Raw genomic sequence first — 22246 nt, 5'->3', positions numbered from 1 at the left:
ATAAAAAAAATGTTTTTTTCACGTTTAGAAGGTTATATGTTAAAAAACACCGAAGATATAATATATAATATTAATTATTTCCCCGATAGTTCCTATGGGAGCTGCGTTGCAAACTTCTGACTGAAATCATTATTCCCTCTGCAAGGGTATAAATATTTCTAAATAACAAAGCAAATCATGAAGCATATTTCAAGCTAAGAAGGTTATATGTTAAAAAACACCGAAGATATAATTTTTTTCATATTATTTTTCCACTAATTTTCCGATTGCTACTATGACAGCTATATGATATAGTCGTCCGATTTTGATAAAATTTAATGTGAAATTCAGAACTAAATAAAAAATATTATTTCTTAGAAGGTTATATGTTAAAAAATACCGAAGATATAAATTTTTCATATTATTTTACCACTAATTTTCCGATGGCAGATATATGATATAGTCGTTCGATTTTGATAAAATTTAATTCAAAATTCAGAACTAATAAAAAAAATGTTTTTTTCACGTTTAGAAGGTTATATGTTAAAAAACACCGAAGATATAATATATAATATTAATTATTTCCCCGATAGTTCCTATGGGAGCTGCGTTGTAAACTTCTGACTGAAATCATTATTCCCTCTGCAAGGGTATAAATATTTCTAAATAACAAAGTAAATCATGAAGCATATTTACAAGCAATCTTTTAAAAACTGATTTCGGTCTAGATGTGGGTCATGGCAATCTTTTTTGGAAATTTTGTAAATTCCTGGAACTGTAAACAACTATTTGTCATCATTTTTTAGATAAACAAAATCAGGCACTTGATCGACTTTATTGTATATCTCATAAAAACATGAGAAATTTTAAAATTTTCCGATTTTTATAAAATAAAATGTAAAAACCAGATAAACAAGGCGAATGTTTTTTGCATGTTGTTTAAAAAAAAAAATTACCAAAAACAATAAGGCCAGCATTCTTCCAGTATTTTCTCACTGTTTTCCATAGGAGCCATAGGATACAGTTTTCTGATGTATACTACCTGCAGTAGAACAAATACTTAAAGGGAAGTTTGATCTCGATAGCGTTAGGACTAAGAGACTGGTTTACTTACCTAGTTAGAACCAAATAAATGATAAATATGATTTATACATTTGGGGCGTTTTGTTTTACTGTGCGAACGTAATTTCATATTTCCTTCTCCGCTTTCAGAGAGCGTCAATAATTACAAATTGCGCGTCGGGGTTGATCTCTAGTGATCCGTGGGCTTATCAGCCTGATTTCGTCCGCTTTGCTTTGGCAGCCTGATAGAGCATCTCATCCCACAGCCTCTCAATTTGTTGTCATGAATTATGCAGCTCAAGTCTGGAATGCTGGACTCGCAATCTCGGAAAATGCGCAGTGCGGCGAATGCCGAGGGAGAGAGTTATGAGCAACCTATATACGAAATATACGTGCAAATTGCGTTTGACGGAAGCTATAATTACATCTGGGCCCGTAATCACAAAATCGCAGTATCGCAGTGTGTACACGATCATTTTAAGGTTTCTTGTAAAATCTTTGCCATCGGTCGTATTCAGTATGAAAAAGTCAGTCTAGGCGCAAAGTGTGCCAGAGGATCACAAAACGATTTACTTTTACAAGGATTAGAAAGAACAAGCCAATGCAGCGATCCGTGTTGCTGCTGGGTGTTTTCGCCATCCTGCTCTGCGCGGTGGTGGCTCTGCCCACAAGTCTGTCCAAATCCGAGGAGGATTGGCTAGAACACATGCAGGTGGACATCGAAAACAGCGGCGAACTCCAGGACCTGGACGACAGCAGCGGAGGCCACGTCGCCAAGCGATCTGCCAAGGATTCCAGCTCCTCCGAGGAAAACAAGAATGGAGCCAAGGACAAGGCAAACAGCTCGGGTTCCTCGTCGGAGGAAAAGTTAGCAATTGGAAATGCTGTTCATGCAGAAGAAACTACAACCGTGCACTCCGCTAGGAAACGAAGAGAAATTACAACAAGTCGTCCGAATACAGATATAACGCTAATGGTTGACCAGTTAAGCAAAATCTTAATAACCTTGAAATACAGAATTTGTCACGGTCTGGAGGAAGGTAAGACGACAAGTCCTGCCCGCTTTCTAAGGGAGAAGGAAGAGTTTTGTGCTGAAGGGGAACCCAGAAGAAGGCGCGAAGCTGCCGACAAAGATCAAACAAAGTATCAAAAACCCAGCGAGGAGTCGGAAATGGATACCCAGGCTGAGAAGGAGCTGGACGAGGAGATGACACGGGCTGAGGTGGAGATTCAGAAGATTTTAAACAGCAAGGATAGCACTAGCATCGAGGACTACGCCCAGGGGTGCGAGGTCATGGAAGTCAGTTCCAAAGAGGCCAACGAGGCCACCTATGCAGAATAATTTCTCTAAGTCTAATGATTTTAAATAAACGTGAACAAAACTAAAAACCTTTGCTTGTCCTTTCCGGAAACTCAAATCAACTTGAGATGACTCACAGTACTCACAAGTTATGTTTCCTTATCTGCAATATATGTATGTATTTGTACGTATGTTGCTTTTATGATTACAGCATCTGGGCGATTCTAAAATATTAAGTGTTTATTCAGACCGAAATGAAACGCCGATCGGAAAAGTTCTCATAAAAGCTAATATTAAAACATCAACTTGATAAAATGCATCGAACACTGATATTGTTTTTAATCTCAGTCCTCGTGATGAGTGCTGCAGTTGCTCTGCCACTGGAACCAATTTACTCTATTTGCTCGGAGCTGCTGAGACGTCACGGCGATGATCAAGGCCTGCAAAAAAATTGCGAGATGGCATGTAAATCATAAACTATAGAGAAAATTGAATAATTAAAATGTAATTTTAGGGCTCTAAGTTGACTAACCAATATCATCAAATAATTGTTAATCATGTTAACCATAAATTATTAACGAATAAATACTTTAAAGAAAGAAAAAAATAATAAAGCAAATGAAATACAATTCTAGGTCTTTTAATTGGTTACAGTTTGACTTCAACTTGGATTTTTCGTGGATCTCAGTAATTCTTACCATTAGTTAGATAATACGTTTAAGGCCGTTGGAGTGAAGTCGGAGTGTAGATTCCAAATTCAGAAAGCACTCTTTAGCTTTTAAAGTTTCCGATGTCGGACATGGCGAGATTGACTTTGGTGTTATACACTTTTTCCGAATACAGAATACCCTTTTACACTAAAAAAAATGGGTATCATATAATAAATTAATATATAAGGCTTGATCGAATCCAATCGAGTTCAAGTCTGTAGTACGTGCCAATTTAGGAGACTGAGAGCGGTCGTTTTCTACCCGACTCAATTTAAATTGAGTCAATAATCATATAATCGCCGGGGAAGCGATAGCATTTTGTTGAGGCTTCTCGGGTAGCGTGTGCAACTGGTCAGAATCAGTCCGAAAAAGTCAGTCTAGGTGGAAGCAGCAAGCGGAAGTTAGTAAAAAAAGATTTTACCAGGATACACCAGGGATTTCAGCAATGCGTAGGCCAGATCTGCTGCTCTTGGTCTCGGCCTTAGTGCTGAGTGCGGCAGTTGCTCTTCCCACGAGTAGGGTAGAAACCGAGGAGGCGGATTACTCTGAGCAGCAACTTGAGCTGCTGAGTGAAGTCGAGGACTCCGACGAACAGATGGGCGGTATCGATAAGGTTATCCACAGACGAGCCGCCAGGAGCGACAGCAGTTCTTTAGAGGCGCTCAAAGCCGGTGCCGAGGAAAAGGTCACGAACAATGCTGACAGCTCCGGGGAATCTTCTTCGTCGGAGGAGGATCAAATAGACGGGTCCCAAGCCACAGAGTCCTCTGCCAGAAGGCGTAGGTCCGATGAAAGGTATAGGAATCTAACCCTCCTAGCCACCATTTGCCCAAAAGCTGATACGAGCCATTTAGAGAAGGGCAGTACCTTAGATAGTAGAATTGAAATAAAGGATTTTTACGAGTTGTGTGCCTCCTTACAGGACTGGAAATGAAGCGAATGAGTTTTGACAAAAAACCGTGTAAAAGGCAACCTATATATATGAAAAATTCAAATAAAACCCCAAGCTGACCACATGTGTGAAATTTCTTTCAGTCACATTTACCCATTAGTCATATGGGGCCGTATCAGTCTTACCCGCCTTATCAAGCAGCCTCGTCAATGTCGGCGAAGCCAGGGCTTAAAGTGTCAGCTTGATGTTTTTTATGTATTAATCTCTGTGGTTTACATTGAAGTATGTACAACTCAATCTTGAAAAGAATACAACTACTGGGTATTCCTTATTGAAGAAAATTGTATTATTTTAACATACATACGAAAACATATCGTTGAAGCTTTCACGTTACGGAAGAACTTTAAGACAGTTTACTTCGGCACTCTACACCTGCCCTCACTGTATAGAATCATGAAATATTTTCTAGCAAGCAGGACACGCATGGCGCAGAATGAATTGCCTTTTACGAAGGCCTTCCTTGTGACTCGTGTCATCTGCATTTCGCTGGCGATATTGAAAACTTTGCTCGCAAATTTTGCTGCCGGCCTTATCCCTTTGTCTGTCTTGTGGCTGTCACCATTTGTTGTTGTTCCTGTGGGTGATAAGACACGTTCGCTCACTCTTTTGTGGCCAGGCCAACAAATTTTTTGTGAACTACTCCTTGAACAAGCCGCATGCACACGAGTGTGTGCGAACATACATGTGCAGTATGTACTGTGCTAATCGAGTTTTTATCAGGTGTGTGTGACCTGCTGTGGGCTTTCTCTTGAAGTTTCTTTCCCATCGAATTCTGATTTTCCATTCTTGTTTATTTGACAAGCGGAATACTTTGCTTGTGAGCTTGGCACGTTCAAGTTGCTTATTTGGGTTTGATACTTGGGCGTTGACAGGTTCCCGGATGAAGTCGAACACCAATGGCTTTAACAAATAAATGAGGAAGTAGATGAGATACGATGTTTTCCCGATTGCCCCAGGCATCGATTTTGTCAATTTCGCCATTTTATTATTATGTGTGATAATATGATTAATGCTTGTAGTACGGCGAGGTTTATCTAGCTTATTTAAGGTAATCCATATTTATTGATTTTTGTCACAAGCTTAGATGTGAGTAGCGTGTAAATAGCCTTTGATTTCCCAAAGAAATAAAAATGTGCAACATCTGTTATTTTCTTCAAGAATTCTCATTACGGACTTTACGTTTACGAGGCTTTAAGTTGTAGTCAGGTAAAGTTTAATAGTTCTAGCAACAGGTTAAGCTCTCATTCCCATACTTCATAATATACTTAGCTCTTCATGTTTAAAAGGGTTTAAATCATTAGGAAAAATACTTTTCAGCTTGGTGGAAAGCAACAAAAAACTGCAACAGTTCTGCGGCGGCACATTATCTAAAAAAGGAAAACAAACCAAGAGGAGGAGAAAAAATGCGAGAGAGAACGGGCCGAATGGAAAAGATGCAGCCACAAAGGAAAACTTCTCGAAAATTATTTTAGTTGCCCAAGTCGAGTGCAGTCGTGTGGTGGTGAAAAGAAGCACAAAAAACAAAAGTAGAAAAGGCAAAAAAGCGTTAAATACACTCTCTATAATTATCTTTCATAGTTGGGGTCTTGGTTATTCGAAATTTTCGGAGTTTCCGTAATTTTCAGCACTTGGCAGACCAAGATTTAATGAGATTCGGATTGTGCAATGCGTGACTGCTGATTATATAAGTCGGAGAATTGGCCAAAGTTCAAGTGTTCAAGTAGTCGAACAGTCGAACAGAAGTCGGAAAGTAAGCGAAGTTGAGGTTGTGTCAAAAAGCCGGCAAATTGGAATAATATTTTTGCACGGGCGGAATTTTGACAGGCGAACGCAAACAAGCAATCGGGAAAGCAAGAACTGCCATAGCGAAAAGAGCAACTAAAAGTTTCGCGGAAAAGAGCAATAGAAAGTAGAAAATAGAAAGGCAAGGGTGCCGCCGGCAAGAGTGCGAGTCTATAAATAAAACCAGTGTGAAGAGATCCGGGGTCTCTTCGGAAGAGTACGGGTAAACAAATAACAATGCCGGAGCCACTGGGACTTCTCTTTTCGGTGCCGGAGACAAAGGCGAAGGCACCCATCATCAAGGTGTCCTGCGGCATCGGCGACACGGACGGCTTTCCCGCCCTCGATGTCGACTCTGAGGCGTATGCCACCAAGGACGACAGCAGGTGGGGATTCCTCATCACCGGCGGAGCGGAGTTCCACATGCCGCTGACGGTCTTCCAGGTGAGTTGGGGCTGTGGTTACTGGTTATGGCTGAGATTGCCACCGAGCTGGGGTCGGGATGGTGGTGGGTGCTTGAGAACGGAACCATCTGGTTCCAGTGAAGCAATTTTGTTCATACAGTCAAACATCTCATAAAAACAAATTGTGCCCTACCCATAACATAACAATAGAAAGCAATGCAGTTTTTGTATTAAGTAACAGCCTTATTTCGAAATACCAAACTAATATTTTGGTTCTTGGAAATGTAATGGAATAAGAACAAGAACACGACGCGATCGATTTAATGCTCATGCCAATGGCAATATAACCATACAAAGAGAAAACATAATTACTTAGTATACGGATAGAACTAATTAAAAAGTACTTAGCACGTTCAATATTCAATATATTAGAAAATAAAATTGCCGGCCTACGTTTTAGATACAGAAGCCATACTGTAGCACCTCCCGCGCTGCAATTGAGGTTCCGTCATTGTTTCCAATTTTTGGTCCCGGGCCAGAACGACAACAACCCAACCCACGTCAAATTTGAATTCCAATTATGCTATGACGAAGTCGCATCGAATGCAAATTGGCTGCCGCCAAATAGATGCGAACATTTTATTGTTTCTGGCATCTGCACCTGCCGCTCCCCGTCTTCTGCCCCAAGTCTTCAGTCTTTAAGTCGTTTCTAGCTTTTCAGTTGGCGTGGCTCGTCTCCCCAGAGGCTCTTTTCGGCTCACTTGAGTCTCGAGTGAATGCACAATATTTGGGTTAGCCGCGTTCCCCTACTTCTTCATATACTTGTGCGCAATGCAAACGGCGGGAGGCATAAAAGATATAATATAGAGAAAGAAACTGTTTTAAAAATCGGAAAATAAGTAGTGGTATGACAACTATTGGTCAATTTAACTATCAGTTTTAACAAAATAGTTCTTGCCTTTTCTATACATATGTGGGACTTAGAAAGATGACACGCACTGTATCGTATATGTATGCAAAGTGATTTGCCATAAGACGAAACTATTAGTATTGCTTTTGGCTTTTGTGCAACATTTTACTTTTGACGTTTCGCGTTTAGTCTGAAAGAAGAATATCAGTTCTTTTTTCGCTTGTTTGTTTTTGAATTTTTATTCATTTTGAGGACAACGAATAAAGAGTTTGATGAACTCGGTGCTCGGGTTGTTACTAAAGGGAAAATCCTACCTTGTTAGTAACCAGTACTTAAACGAAGGAAAGCTCTCTATTCGATACAATTAATGAAAAATATATTGACTTAATTTTTTTTAGATTTTTTATTGCAAAGAAAAAATACTAAATGTTTGGGCGTAAAAGATTTTATTCCGAGGGAACCTACCAAGTCGAGTCTGGCATATTAAAAGTGCCGCAATGTGTCTGTTTTATGGTTTTTCATTATTTCGGGTCTTTTCTTTTGGGAGCAGCCGTTCAGTCAGCTCACATCGTATACATGTCATCTGTATCTGTCGTTCGCGCATCGCGTAAACTTTTTGAACCTAAACTCGAAGTGCGCAGATATCCATTCATTTGCGCCTCGAAACTCGCAGCGTGCGGTTTTTGCGGCTCTTTGATCTGCGGAAAGTGAAAGGACCTGACGGGGTTTCGGCATCGCTACGCTTTCGGTTTCAATCGACGTCCTTTGGTCCTTGTAGGTGACCCCCAGCGGCCTGGCCGATAAAGCGGGCATTCGCCTGGGCGACATCATACTCGAGATAAACGAGGAGGACGCTTCGGAGCTGACACTGTCCCAGGCCCACGAGAAAATCAACTCGACGCCCAAGAAGATACATTTCCTGCTGCGCAAGTAGGTTGCCCCAGATGCACTTGGCTCGCGGTGTGTCTGGGAGGCTTTGCGACCGTTTAACTTATGTAATGAGCAAACTACTGTCTGCTCTCCATTCCCGTTCCCCGCAGCATGGAGGAGGACGATCCCATGGGCCAGTTCGAGGCCGGAGAGGAGAAGTCGATTGTGATGCGGGTTCCGAAGCCTTTGCCGCCGCCCAGTGGTGAGTACTTACAGCCGCCCGGTGTTAACTCTGTTTGCATGGCACCCCAGAGCACACAATTCCCGTCCCTGACTGCTCAGAAAATAGTGATATGAATATAACAGTTCATTATTACTATAAATATCAAAATAACATTTTAAATTTAAAGCCCAGTTCATTTGCGTAATTTTTGGATACTTACTTTTTAGTTTGTGATATTTTTCAAACCTGAATTTTTGAATCAATATCATAAGATTATAACAAACTTTATTTGGTACACCCCTCCACAAATTTAATAAAAATGTTTTTTGATCAAGGTAAAATGGTTGTTATACTTGACGTGAGTTACTGGAATGAAATACTTAAAAACATTTAAGATCCTTTAAGAATTCAATAAAAATAATAATAGGGTACGATCTGTTTAAAAACAACAGTTTAGACCAGGCTGAAAAAGAATACCGGATTTCAGGTCCCTTGTGTTTCTGGGCAGCCCCGTTCTCACTTGGCTTTGTATCTTTTTGTAGACTTCCACCCAACCCCCCTGCTTGGCTCGCGTTGTTGGCATCCGATAATGTGGCAAGACCCCCCGGAGCCGCCGAAGCCCAAGAAAAAGAAAACCAAAACCCAGCTGGACGACGAGGGCAACGAGGTGGTCATTGAGCTCAGCGAGGACGAGTCGTCCGACGAGGAGGAGCAGGTGAACCAACCACACGATTGCATGCCAACAACTCCGCCATCGAAATTAACCTATTCCGTTTTCCGTTTTCCATTTTCCGCCGTGTTCTCCGCCCTCGTGTTGTGTCCCCGCGATCCAGGAGCTGCCCCACCATCGCATCATCCGAAACATCCGGCGCTTCTTCGCGGAGGTGGGCGACAACCAGGAGCTGCGCAGCAACACTATCGAGAACATGCTGATGGCCCTGCCCAGTGCCTCCAAGGCCAAGTGAGGAGCCGAGTTCCAAGCTAACCGGCTTAACCCCGCACCCTTAATTCTGTACTGAAATGTAATATAATTTTCAAATGGAGAACAGTCAGAATAGAGGAGATCGAATCGAGATCGAATTTAACATTTATGCTATAAATAAAAGTTTTAAAATAAATTTCTCTTAATTTTTCGATGTTTTTACATCTTTATATGAACCGAAAATGTTTATATTTTATTTTTTAAAAGGAGAACAAGCCGTTCGAAAATTATCAGGATTCATATTTTTAAATACTGAATTTTAATTTGTGAAGTTAAAAACATATTGTGGATTAAATAATTACATTAGAAGTAATATAATATTATTTCTTTTGAGTACTCGTTTTAAATTTCTTATTATCAACGTAGTTGGGTTACATTTTATTTACAATTAAATAATAATAAAATCATGAAATAATTGATTGAATGTGGTTTGATTGAATCGTTTAATATCTCCGATACAATTTTTTTTCGGTTTGTGTCCCTTTTTTTCTGTGCACTCTTGTACATAATATCGAATACTTTGTGTCCGTATTTGTTACTTTAATAAAGTCAAAGTCCCTTAAAAACCCTGAAATGATCTGCCACTGATGGATTTCATTTAGGACGCATCCGAGCCAGCTCCATCGAGATGCGCCTTCTGGAGATGCAACGAAAGCTGTCGGCCATAGCCGAAATACCGAAAATCCTATGCTCCACCTTGGCCACCGTGTCGCAGAGCTTTGGGCGGATGAGTGAGTCGGAGGTGGACGAGGACGAGGAGGCCTATGTGCAGCGAAAGTTCTCCTACGACGAGGATGCCTTTGACTTCGAGTTGAAGGATGTGGAGCAGGCGGGTGCCACCGAAAGTGACGAGGATGATTTATTGCAGATGCAGGGGGACGATGATGAGCGGGAGGATGTCCCCAAAGGTGGCAAGCAATCAAAGCTGCTGAAGGATGTCACACCGGAATCGGATTATGCATCGGAAGCCAATTATCCGGTAAATGAGGCAAGCGATGACACGGAATCCGATGACGAGAAGGAGCTTGCCAGCACGGTTTACTTTATGAAACTCCCGGCGGCACCAGCCGAGGATACATATTCCCCCACTGAGGACGAAGATGACAGCGACTTCTTGAACACCTCCTACACCTGGAATCTGCGCAATGTGCCCAAGCTGCGTATTAACGATGCCGAGGCCGAAGGTGAACTGACAGTGGGGCATCAGACGAAGGACATGCCTCAGGAGAAGCAGCTGAGGGAGAAGGCGCCGTTCCCGGAGCCTGAGCCCCCAAGAGTGCGCCCGACTACGCCCACACCACTGGCACCTTCTCAAGAGTCTGCTGAGGGCCAGACACAAAAGGTAATGGGAACTCTTGTTTCAAACAGCCTACTGAGACAGTAGTAGCAGTACCATAATAATAATTGAAGCATTTGCATAAAAACCAATTAATACATCATTGATTATTCTGAATTAAACAGCTTTTATATAAAAAACAAGAAAGGAAGTTAACTTCGGCAAGCCGAAGTTTGTATACCCTTGCAGTTATAAGAAATAATCAACTTTAGTAAATAATTTTTATACCCTTGCAGAGGGTATAATAATTTCAATCAGAAGTTTGCAACGCAGTGAAGGAGAAGTTTCCGACCCCATAAACTATATCTTATATCTTCCATAGGAACTATCGGGGAAAATATTAAAAAAAAATTATACCTTTGGTGTTTTTTAACATATACCTTTCTAAGCTTGGATATAACATTTTTAAATTAGTTCTGAATTTCGAATTAAATTTTATTAATATCGAACGACTTTATCATATAGGAACAATCGGAAACTTAGTGGTAGTTTCAGCCCGATAGCTTTAAAACTGAGAGACTAGTTTGCGTTGAAACGGACCGGCAGACGGACGGACAGACGGACATGGCTAGATCGCTTCGTCTAGTGACGCTGTTCAAGAATACGAGTATATATACTTTATGGGGTCTTAAACGTTTCCTTCACTGCGTTGCAAATCATTGCGCTGACTGAAATCATTATACCCTTGCAGAGGGTATAATGAAATTAGATTACCAATCGGCGATCGAAAAAAACCAATCTTTTCTTTTTTAAAATCAAATGGTCGGGAACCAAATTATAGTATTATTATAGTAAAGTATACCATTTGGTTACTACTAGATAACCATTTCGAGTTCACGTTGTTTATGGCTTTTTTTTGTTAGTTCTAAGCTTAGTAAATATTTTTGAGGAACTATAAATTTTAGTAGTGTACTTTATTCGCCAGTAGTTGAAAGAATTTACCTTTTAAAACAATATTTTTATTAATATTCAAGTTTTAAATACCCAATAATTTTCGGGTAGATAGACAACGTCATAATGTTATAACTACTTACAGCTGCTCTTTAGACTGGATAAGCTGGAGCGGTCTTGGCCCTGGGCGGACCGTAAGAAAATAATATACAAGTGAGTTAAGAATCGGGACACACATACATTCCAGGCTAACACCCACATTTTTCAGGCAATCCACGTGCCATTTGGTGGCTCGAAAGCCACTGGGACTGGTGGGACAGCGAATGCAGCTGCTGCTCAAGGACAAAAAGGAGTAAATTCACAGAGGCGTCAAGGAGCCAACCCCTCGTTAAACAGTTCCTGACATTAGCTTAAGTCTAACCCAGAGGGGCGAACAGCCCGACATCGGAGGGTGGGTGTGAAGCGGCCAACTTTTAATTGAGTTCATTATGCAAATACACAGGCGACAACAGCAGCCCCAACTTCAGCAGCGCTTCAATTAAAAGCCGCACACCCAGGCGTATGCGAAACTCTATTCAAGCCCACTTCACACCCAGCCTTTCGGTGGGGCAAAATTTTTAATTAAAGTGCACTCTCCCGGATGCCGAAAAATCACTGTCAAGTCAAACGCGCAACCAGAGTCAAAATCAAGACAAAACCAAAACCCAGTCCCAAGCCAGACCACACCAAGCTCTTCAACTGGCACTTGCAACTTGCCAGGTTTATGCATTATTTGTGACCCGACCCACCGCACCATAAATTCCGTCTGAGGGCCAACGGAATGCACTTATCCTCCGACAACAGGACGTGCGAGTCACGCAGGGTAGAAGGACGGCGATGACGATGCCAAAAATTCCTTGAAATTTACCTTTGTTTTTAGGGCTTTTGCCCAAGTATCACTCAAAAGTCAGCCAAGTTCGTTTTATCTTTTCAAAAATAAACGATTTTATAAATTGTATTTTAGGTTGAAGTGTAAGCTAGGTTGTTTAAAAATATTTGCTGAAATGTTGATTCACTAATTAGTATAGGCACAACTTAGTAGTACGCTTTGCTTTCAATGACTCTTTATCGAGCTTAAAAAAACTATTTTCTACCCTATTTATATAATTTTGGTTTAGTTATAGAATCTTCTTTCAAATTGTTATGAATATTTTTTCAGGTTGGGGAAAGTTTTTTATTAAATAGTTTACCGGAAAGTGTATTCGAATACAATATACCCTGGGTTTTACTTTAAATGTTCGAGTGAATAGTTTTCCACTTCCATTTCAAAACTATAACGCAACTTCAAGGTAATCGTTGGCAAAAGCATGCGACATTAAGTCGGTAAGTAATCAAGATACTTGCTAGTTTGCATAACACAAATGTTTTCCCTTCTGTGGGATTTTCCTTCGATGGCAGCTACGAAAACAAACAGCTCCGGAATTAAACAGCTCATTTGCCTGCTGGCTGATGTGAAACGTTTTTTGGGCGGGCGTACGTGGCGAATGAGCCCCATCAACCTGGGCTGCAAACAGCATCAGGTTCTCCGTGCTTTCGGGCGCGAATAATCCGTAGAATTATGAGTTTCTGGGACAGGAGTGTGATAGTGCACGATGTGAAACTGCCACTTATCGCACACACTTTACATGCATAAAACATTGTGCCGCACAACGGGGAAACAGCGGGGACACGTGTCTGCCATACAAACCCAGTATCACTGCAGTCACAGCTACCTCCACCCACTTGCAGGGACGCCATTAAAAAACCACCAACGGAAATGGCCAAACCAGAGCCAGACCTCAACGGACAATCCTCAATAAGTGTCAGCAAATGTTGACAGCACTGCAACGAGCTTTGTTGCAGTTGAGTGTCCTGGCTGGCCAGAATGCATTTTCAGCCAGGCTGCCGCAAAGTTTACGTGGGGAAAGCTGACACATTTCGAGAAGGGAAAAAAATAAATATAAAACTTTATGACTTTTGGTACTGCTCATAAATCATTATGCCATGCCTTAAGAGGTAATTAGTCTTTATTTAAGCTCGACTTGGGCGTTTCTTAGTTACTATTACTTTAAAAAAAGCAAAAAGAAATTGTCCTGTAAAGTCTTTTAAATTTGAATTGTGTATTACTGGAACCACTGTCCTACTCACCTGTTAAAGAATTATAAGGAATATGGGGTTCCTCATAAAATAATAATTTCCATACCACTGGTTCACTGGTAAAATGTAAGCGGAACTATCTTTTTTTAAACAACATCAATTAGAAAAATTCAAATACCTACCCGTAATTTTAAACTTTAAGTTTGTAGTTTTTTGGATACCCTAGTAAAATACCCACTGCTATTACACCATATTCCAACTTATAGCAGTAAGGCACAACATAAATTAGGCTTCAACTTGTTGCACAAACTGCTTTGGATTAAATGGAACTCGGCTGACCTGGACAACGTACTTAGAAAACAGAAGGTGGAGAACTCACTTCAAGTGGCATTCATTAAATGAGCATTAGGTTAGGGTGATGTGGTTCCTGCTGTTGCTGACAGACGTATCCCAGATTCATTAAACAAACTGAAAGTTGACTAATTAGCCGAGCAGAGCAAGCCAGTGAAACTCGGAAACGTTCAGTAAACATACATATATTTAAAATGTTATTACTTTTGCGTACATTCATAGACACACTAAAAGCGATTGCCAGAAAGCTCAGCTTACCACAGAGAGAGATATATGTGGGAAGGGGTTGGTGACTAGTCCTAGAGTACACTTTACATTTAAGACAACAATGATATTTAATATCCACATAAATTCTTACAGTCATAGGTACAATAAATATGTTCTCGTTCAAGAGGGTCGCATTTTCATTCTGGAAAAACCAAGGAAAGCCGGGAAATATACTACTTGAACCTCACACTTAGCATGTGCATGCCGTAGCGAAATAAATGTTTGCCTTTCCGACGAAGGAATTTGTTCTGGGTGTCTAAGAAGTTGTGCAGAGGTTTCTCAACAATATTTCGGGTGTCTGAAAGTATGCTATGCAATTTTCGCAGATTTCTTTAACATCGTTAGGTTTTGCTGAACGGCCTTAAACAATTTTTAATAGTTTTCTACAATTTAAGTGGTGGTCATGAATTTATAAGCTTTTCTTAAATCGATGTCATCGACTATTGGATACCCGTTACGCAGATAAAATGAGTGCAAGAGTGATGGAATTTCCAGGAAATCTGTGTTTTGCTAGCCCCACCACGCATAAAGCACCAACTGGTGGCGTCTCTAGCGGCTAGTGGCGTATTGGTGAAAATGGCTGATTTGCTGCATGTGGTGGGCAACCTCAATTGAATTTGCAAAATATTGAATATATTTGGCCCATCTTTTAAAAGTATCGTCCTATTTCAATCATTTTTGGGTATTAATGGAAAGAACATAATATCATTTTAATTTTTTCAAAATATTAAAAAATGTGAGAACTAGGTTTCTAGTGCTGAGGTGATTTGTGGGCGTAAGAATGGGCGTGGCACCCTGCTGAAGCTCAAGAATCTACATACCAAATCCCAACATTGTAGCTTTTGTAGTTTCCAAGATCTCAGCACTCATACGGACGTACAGACAGGCTGACAAACGGACATGACTGGACTCGGCTAGTGTTCTGATCAAGAATATATTTAGTTTGGTTTGTCGGAAACGCTTCCTTCCGCCTTTGACATACTTTCCGACAAATCTAGTATACCATTCTACTCTACGAGTAACGGGTATAAAAAGTGTTGTTAAATTGTTGTTTTTGAAAACGCAGAAGTATTAGTATTGTCAGTAATTTTACTTTTACTTTTTATACCCTTGCAGTATAATGATTTCAGTCAGAAGTTTGCAATGCAGTAAAGGAGACGTTTCCGACCCCATAGTATATATATTCCTGATCAGCGTAGCCATGTCCGTCTGTCCGTCTGTCTGTCCGTTTCTACGCAAACTAGTCTCTCAGTTTTAAAGCTGTCGTGCTGAAACTTTCCCAAAAGTCTTCTTTCTATTGCAGGTAGTATATAAGTCGGAACCAGCTGGATCGGACAACTTTATCTTCTAGCTTCCATAGGAACTGTCGGGGAAAAAATTAAAAAAAATTATATTTTCGGTGTTTTTTAACATATACCTTTCTAAGCTTGGAATTTCGAATTAAATTTTATCAAAATCGGACGACTTTATCATATAGCCCCATAGGAACAATCGGAAAATTAGTGGTAAAGTAATATGAAAAATTATATCTTCGGTGTTTTTTAACATATAACCTCCTACGCTTGAAAATAACATTTTTTAATTGGTTTTGAATTTCGAATAAAATTTTATCAAAATCGGACGACTTTATCATATAGCTGCCATAGAAACATTAGTCGAAAATTTTGAAAAAATTGTATCTTTGGTGTTTTTTACAATATAGGCTCCTAAGCTTGGAAATAACATTTAGTTAGTTCTTAATTTCGAATTAAATTTTATTTAAATCGGAGGACTTTATCATATAGCTGTCATAGGAACGATCGGAAAATTGGTGGGAAAATAATATGAAACAAATTATAGCTTTGACATATTATCTTATAATATTGGGAATATAATTTCTTCTTCCTATAATTCAATTTAATAAAAGTCGGACCACTCTAACATACAGATGTCATAAAAATGGTCTTAAAAAAGAAAGAAACGATTTTTTTTTAATTTTACTGATGTCAGCAACAATCCTTAAAAACTTTACATAGTGTTACTAAAGTTGATCATTTCTTATAACTGTAAGGGTACACAAACTTCGGCTTCTTGTTTTTTTAAACATTAAAGAACTGCAGTACGTAGATGAACCAACAATTGTGCTGTAGCTGTCTGCCCACTAAAAGACACTCGAAATATTATTTGTAGGCCCCAGGAATTTCAGAAACACCCCTTGCGATAATAACTTTGTTTAATGGGCTGTTGCTTTTGGTGGGGTTGCGGGTTCTTGACCTGTTTTGGTTTAGGTATAACGGTGGCTTAAACTATGAGATGTTGTGTGACTCGAAGAGGTTAATCTAAAGCGCCTCATCGGCCATGTGCTGTTGGCCAGCTCTCTCCATGCGAACGATGACAGTGCCCATGCCGTTGGAATGGTTCTCCTCCTCCGCTCCAGTGGCTCCTGCTTCTACGTCGGTAGTGGCTACCGTGCCTGCTTCGGCAACATCCTCCGCGATGGTCCTCATCATTGTCGGCCTATCGGCGGCACCTGCTCCCAACCCGGGCTTGGCCAGGGGAAGCGAACCTCCGCCAGCGGATTCCCTCTCCTCCATAAGTGGCTGGCTCTGGCGGGAGTTGTCGATGGTTTGGCGGCGCTTTAGGAACGGCATCCGGCCGCGCAAGTCCTCGAGGAAGGACGACGAACCCACCAGGCTCTGGCTGCGAGCTCTCTGCTGCTCCGAGGGCGACTGTTGGCCAGGGGGGTGGTGGTTATGGGGGCCCGAGGAGGCTCGTCGCTTGGCCGACATGTCCTTTAGTCATACCTTCTCCTCTCCTGGCAGTGGCGGTCCGCAGCGAACGAACTACAATCAAAAGAACTGAGAATTTGCTATCATGGTGGTTGGCCAGTTGGCAACGGTGCGTCGGTTCTGTAACTGTCCTATATAATCTTTCTGTTTTCATATTTACTATTTGTACTATTTTTTTTAGTTACATGCGATTAAGGCGTATCTATAGGCCAATAATATGTGAGTGCTTAAGTGTGCTAGTGCTGCTGCATTACTCTTACGCGCCGTAACCCGTGGTACATAATTAGTAGAGAGAAAGGATGGAGAAAAGCATGTGAAGCTTTTAGTATAAATCTTACCGAGACCTGAGTGGCTGTGTAGGAATTGGTCCGCGGTCGGTTGCTGAAGCACATCATCCGCCACTTGCGCTTCATTTGGGCAATCACCTCTCCGTTGAAGAAGCAGAACAAAGTGGCCACGCACAGACCCTGCAAAAGTAGAATATGTCTAGAATGAGCGAGCAGACCAAATTATCGCCGGGGCTTATCGTGGTTGTCCTTATTACAATGCCTCTACTTTGCTCCTTCTTCTACCCTGAAAGTGGGTGTCATGTTGTGCATACCTTTTGAATTATGTGGACGAAATAAAAACACTCTTAGACACTTAAAGTGGTTCTATCTAGTGTCTTGAAGGCCCCAGTGACTTTGTAAAAATCACCTTATAGAAAAACACGCTAGCAGTGCCAAACTACTAAAAATATAATTTCGTTTTAAGCGAAAAATGATTTTCCACGGTATACCGACCGTCGGTATACGCCTTTTTCTACCGCTCCTTTCCCGTTGTTCGTCGGTTGGTCCTAATACAATACAAAATACATTTTTGCTTGTTCCTTTGGTTATTCCCCGCCCTGCCACCGAAATGGCTCGGTATTCATTTCGCCTGTCGGACGACCACTATAACGAGCCGTAAGTCCTTCGCTCGCCCGTCCACCCCGATCCGATCCCACTGTTGCCATTTGTCCTGCCACTTTCTGCCTGATTGTCGCAGCCGGCATTTGTGTGGGCCATATATATATGTAAATATTTAATGTATGGCCGGGTACGTGCATTGACTGCCTGGATTTCTGGTTAGCAGTTCGGAGCGGGCTTCTTTTGATTGCCACTACTCACGGAGGCCCATCATGGACTCAATCAGCCGCAGTTGCCATCCACTTACTACTCTACCTGCCTTCCATGACAAAAATGGGGATAGCTGCTTCACAGCATATTGCTAGTAAGTCATTTGTTGTTTGATTGCAAGAAAAGAACTTAAGTTCCACTTGAAGTGATTGTCGATACCTGGCTGGTATCACTGTTGGATTCAAAAATTATATTTCTAAGAAAATCGGAGCTCTTTTAGAGTACTAAGGATAATTGGGGTCATAATAGTTATTTTTTTATTATTTAAATTGATGAACAACCGAAAATCACTAGGCTCCTCATCCTCTCTACAGTAAATTCAGCTTAGAGGCTGGGTAAAATCATAAATTCAGCTGTCACCAATGCTTACCAATAATCATCGATCAATTAAAAAAACTGTTAGTTTACTACATCCTTTATAATCACGGACGTTTCAAAAACTCTGCATTTTTATAATTTAAAGTCCTAAAGTTAAGATTAACTCTTGAATGAGGTGAAAAGGTAAATGACTTATTTTTTAAAGTTAGCTGCCATCTCGGAGGCTAAAACTGTTATGTTATGATGCTTCTGCACACATTGTAATTAAACCGTCTTGTTCCTGTTCGTTATGGTTTGTTGCTATTTAGTTGGTTGGGTTCCGGAATACGCTGGACCACAAAACGGATGCACTACGTGTACTATGTGTAGAGCACAATACAACCCAATATGTAAACTGGACTTTGGTGTATTTGTTCATTTATTTTCTTCCCTTTCTGCGTTGTCTTCTTCTTCACTTTTATCCCATTTATTAAGCTTCTGTTTTGACTAATCTTTTTTGTTTTGCAGTTTTAGCCATTTATTAAATGTGCTTCTAAAAAAAAGTTTGTAGCGGATTAATGTTTTCAGAATTTTTTATGGGACTTCCTAAAGTTTCCCTAAAGTTTACTCTTGCTTAATTACAGACTTGGTCATTACTAACTAGATTTAGTTTTAAAAACCATCTTTCCCAGCTAGCTGAACAGCTTATAAAAGTCAATTAGCTGATTAAGAACATCTGGATAGAAGTCAAGTCCATGAAAGCGTTCCAAGCATTTTAGTAGCACTTTTATTTTGGCAACTGACGTTTGTTTTTCACTTCAGCTTTCTGCGAAGCGCAAGTTTTTAATTCAATTAAAGTAGAACGTGTTGGTCTGCACATCTGTTAAATACAAAATGTCCCTAATCCCGCTGGGAAAACACAGAAAAATCTCTGTGGAAAGCTTGCAACTGCAGCAAGTTTCTGATTTCGGCACGAAAACAACCAAACAAACACGTTTACATGCATATAAATTCTCATCGTCGACTAAGTAGTTTCGAGCTTTTCCTTCTCACTCCACTGCAAATCCCCTGTTTCCGACTCAAAATTATTTGATATTCTTTCCGGAGCTTAAAACTTGCGGGAAATCTTTTACGACTGTCGACATCATCACCACTGCTGCCACAATAAATCCAAATTATATGCAACCACCGAGTTCAGCGGCAAAACTTTGCAGTCTTTGCTGCAAATAAGGCAACGGGAAACAAGACAATAAAAAATAAATAAACAGCACAAAGGCAAAAGAGAAGTCTCTGCGGCTGGCTTTAAAATTTCCACTAGCGAATAAAAGATTTGATCAACCGATTGACACTGACGAAAGTGGCTCAGGCAATAGAGAAAGCAGGCGAGGGCTGAACTGCAGCTTAGGCACACCCAAGATTTAATGTTTATTCGCAAGATAATGGATTTTCCTAATGTTTTCGGCTGCTCATGAACAGATTTTTGCAGATGTCTAGCTAGTGTGTCTTTTAAGCTGTAGGGCGCTTGTCGTTTATATTGTCAACTTTTAAATTTTCCACATCCATTAAAAAATTCCTAGGATTTGAAGTTGCCGCCAAATATTAAAATGGCAGAGCAAAGTTCCTAAATTTCCCAATTTCCAACATTAAAAAGACGCGTTCGATAGGTATTCCTAAGCAACTCTGGTCCCACAATTTTCAATAGCCAAGCCTTGCTGACTGGCGCATCTCGATGTTTCGCTCTTTTACGTTTTGAACTTTGGCCGTGTAAGGATCGTTCTCGCTAAAACATATTTTCATCAGTGTTTGAACCAAACCCAGATTTCTACCAAAGCCAAAATCGTGAAAAATATCGGACATCCCCAGCCTTTTTGAAGGTCTTCTTTCACCAGGCAACCACGGCAACCTTGCCGTTGAATAAACAAACAGAATTCTGGGAAATCGAGATACTCCTTCAGGTGGTTCCTGTTTTCCTGGAATCGTGCAAAATTCTTGGAAGTCGTGGTACTCCTTCTCTTGACTCCAGTTTTCCTAGAAAAAAGTCCCTAAAGCGCAACAACGTGATCATCAGCGTCGAGGAAAATTCTCAGAAGACGAGTTACTCCTTCTCGTGGTTTCAGTTTTCTTGGAAAAAGTCCATAAAGCGCACCATCGGGATCGTCGGCAGTTCCATCAGCTTTTCTCAGTGCACCCTGTATCACAAATACATACACACCACAGTGCAGCCCTCTGCTGAAAGTGCACAAGTGGGCAGGCCCATGCCTATCAATTCTAGTTAAAGCAACATAATTTAAATTTAAAATCTTTAAATTCCTATAAACTTAAAACTAAATTAAACAACTAAATTTAAAGTAAAAGTAAAGTTAAAGAAGTAAAGTAATTTAAATTATCCAAAATACTAGTGTAATCAAATAATTTGTAATGCAATGAGCAATCTCAAAATGAGAGCAAGTGCTTGAGCCCCTGGAAGTGTTTTTCCCAATTCTTTCTACAGTCAATTGAAATGCAGTTTTACAATTCATAAACAAAATTACAGCCAATAATACAACAAATTGAAAGCGCTTTCAACGTTGGACATGGTGGGTAAGCGATCGGGTCCGGTCGTCATGCTACATATTTTGATTGGCTGTTTATAATAATATTCCAATGTTCTTAAAATTATAAAAGAAATTCCCTTTCGATTAAATACTTGCTCAGTTAAATTTAATAATCAAAACTAATGTTTAAATCTGGATAGCCTTTATTTGATTCGATATGACTTTAGCATACAACTTTATATGATACCCAACTTTGTAACTTTAATGATCATTATTACCTTTTCGCTGCTGCTAGAATCATTCGTGATATGCTACAAAGCCTCTTAAATTTCGTGACAATCAATCTATGTTTGTTTAAGGAAATGTACGTTTTCTGGCAACGTTAAAAATTTTCAAATATACATTTGAAAACAGTTAAGCTTTTTATCCAATCTCAATATATAAATAACTTTATTTTATATAAATATAAGTAAATTATTCAAGCTGCGACTGGTAAAATTTTAATAGAGCAACAGTGTGACAATATTTTTTAGGGACCTAACCTACAAGATCTGCGTAGTCTTTAAGTTGCGGCCAAGAAGAATGTGTTAACTGACTCTTAATGCTGCTCTATCGGGACTGACTTGGCCGGGGGACAAGCTCGAGCTGCTTTTACGAGCTCCTGCGTCCTGGAGTGCATTTCACGCTCAACTTGCTACATTTTTCCGGGGAAGTTGTGCTCCAATCTCGTCCAGCAATTTAATATACTGTGACCAAGCCAAATGCCAATGGCGGAAATTCCACATGGCGTGTATTTTCATTATTGATTTGAGCAGACCCAGGGTCTAATGAACTGGGGTAGCTGTTTGGCATTTCAGTTATTCTGGCTTATTTGCATTCCCAGTGGTGGATCCATGGGGCGAACTAACATAATAACTTTTTAGCCAGCTCAGAGTCGTAAAGTGATTTTATGAGAGCGTGCAAAACAAAAGCCGGAAAAACGAGAGCAGGAACGAAAACATTTTACTTACTTGAAACGAGGCCGTAAACGCCGAGATGATTTCGTATGTATTCTCCCAGGGATGTCCGGGTGCAGGACGAAACGGCGTTACGATGTACTGGAGGCCGAGCAGAGGAACCAAAAGCAGCGTGGCCCTAAAACAGGATGGGCGGGTGAGTTATAATGCCATGTTTTCTTTTTCCGTGCGTATTAACATGCAAGTCAACGCGGCGTATGCGTAATTTAAAATGTAAAATGAACCAAACTTCCAAGTGCAGAGCGAATAAACAATAAAAGAGCTGATGCCTGGGGGGAGAGTTTTAAAGAGGAGCACGCTACGATAAATACAAGGCGAACAAAATATAATTACGCATTCG

General features: G+C 40.4%; 4 protein-coding genes across 8 annotated transcripts in view; 3 read left to right on the top strand and 1 right to left on the bottom strand.

Moving 5' to 3' along the window:
* The first annotated feature begins 1558 nt into the window (after positions 1–1558).
* Positions 1559–2430, top strand: LOC108029807 (uncharacterized). Its single transcript, XM_017102325.3, has one exon. It carries the CDS (start codon positions 1643–1645, stop codon positions 2381–2383), a length of 741 nt encoding a protein of 246 aa, XP_016957814.1. The 5' UTR covers positions 1559–1642; the 3' UTR covers positions 2384–2430.
* Positions 2431–3403: 973 nt separating this feature from the next.
* On the top strand, positions 3404–4067 carry LOC108029410 (uncharacterized). The gene has a single exon (XM_017101643.3). The coding sequence runs from the start codon at positions 3497–3499 to the stop codon at positions 3983–3985; it is 489 nt and encodes a 162-aa protein (XP_016957132.1). The 5' UTR covers positions 3404–3496; the 3' UTR covers positions 3986–4067.
* A 1394-nt stretch (positions 4068–5461) lies between these two features.
* Positions 5462–12652, top strand: LOC108029756 (PDZ and LIM domain protein 7). Of its 3 annotated transcripts, XM_017102256.3 has the most exons (6): positions 5462–6229; positions 7878–8029; positions 8140–8231; positions 9777–10516; positions 11547–11614; positions 11670–12652. In XM_017102256.3, exons 1-6 carry the CDS (start codon positions 6023–6025, stop codon positions 11755–11757), a joined length of 1347 nt encoding a protein of 448 aa, XP_016957745.1. In that variant the 5' UTR covers positions 5462–6022; the 3' UTR covers positions 11758–12652. The 3 variants fall into 3 exon arrangements, with proteins under 3 accessions (XP_016957745.1, XP_016957743.1, XP_016957744.1); XM_017102254.2 differs by lacking the exons at positions 9777–10516; positions 11547–11614; positions 11670–12652 and adding exons at positions 8735–8907; positions 9026–9350 and having other exon boundaries at positions 5496–6229; XM_017102255.3 differs by lacking the exons at positions 5462–6229; positions 9777–10516; positions 11547–11614; positions 11670–12652 and adding exons at positions 8735–8907; positions 9026–9350 and having other exon boundaries at positions 7699–8029.
* A 1384-nt stretch (positions 12653–14036) lies between these two features.
* The window catches only part of LOC108029739 (calcitonin gene-related peptide type 1 receptor), a 31487-nt gene continuing 23277 nt past the window's right edge, over positions 14037–22246 (bottom strand). Inside the window, exons 9-11 of one of the 3 annotated variants that reach the window (XM_050887198.1) lie at positions 21901–22024; positions 17241–17369; positions 14037–16971 (exon numbers count right to left, since the gene is read on the bottom strand). In XM_050887198.1, the coding sequence (XP_050743155.1) occupies positions 16963–16971; positions 17241–17369; positions 21901–22024 (262 nt within the window). In that variant the 3' untranslated portion in view covers positions 14037–16962. Of the gene's footprint in view, positions 16972–17240; positions 17370–21378; positions 21794–21900; positions 22025–22246 lie in introns of those variants that run through there. The other 2 variants (XM_017102225.3, XM_050887199.1) reach the window with 2 other exon arrangements.

The sequence above is a fragment of the Drosophila biarmipes genome, chromosome 2R (genome assembly GCF_025231255.1).
Source record: "Drosophila biarmipes strain raj3 chromosome 2R, RU_DBia_V1.1, whole genome shotgun sequence".
In the NCBI taxonomy this organism is placed as follows: domain Eukaryota; kingdom Metazoa; phylum Arthropoda; class Insecta; order Diptera; family Drosophilidae; genus Drosophila; species Drosophila biarmipes.
Note: the sequence above shows the minus strand (reverse complement) of the source record. Positions and strands in the feature narration are given on the sequence as shown.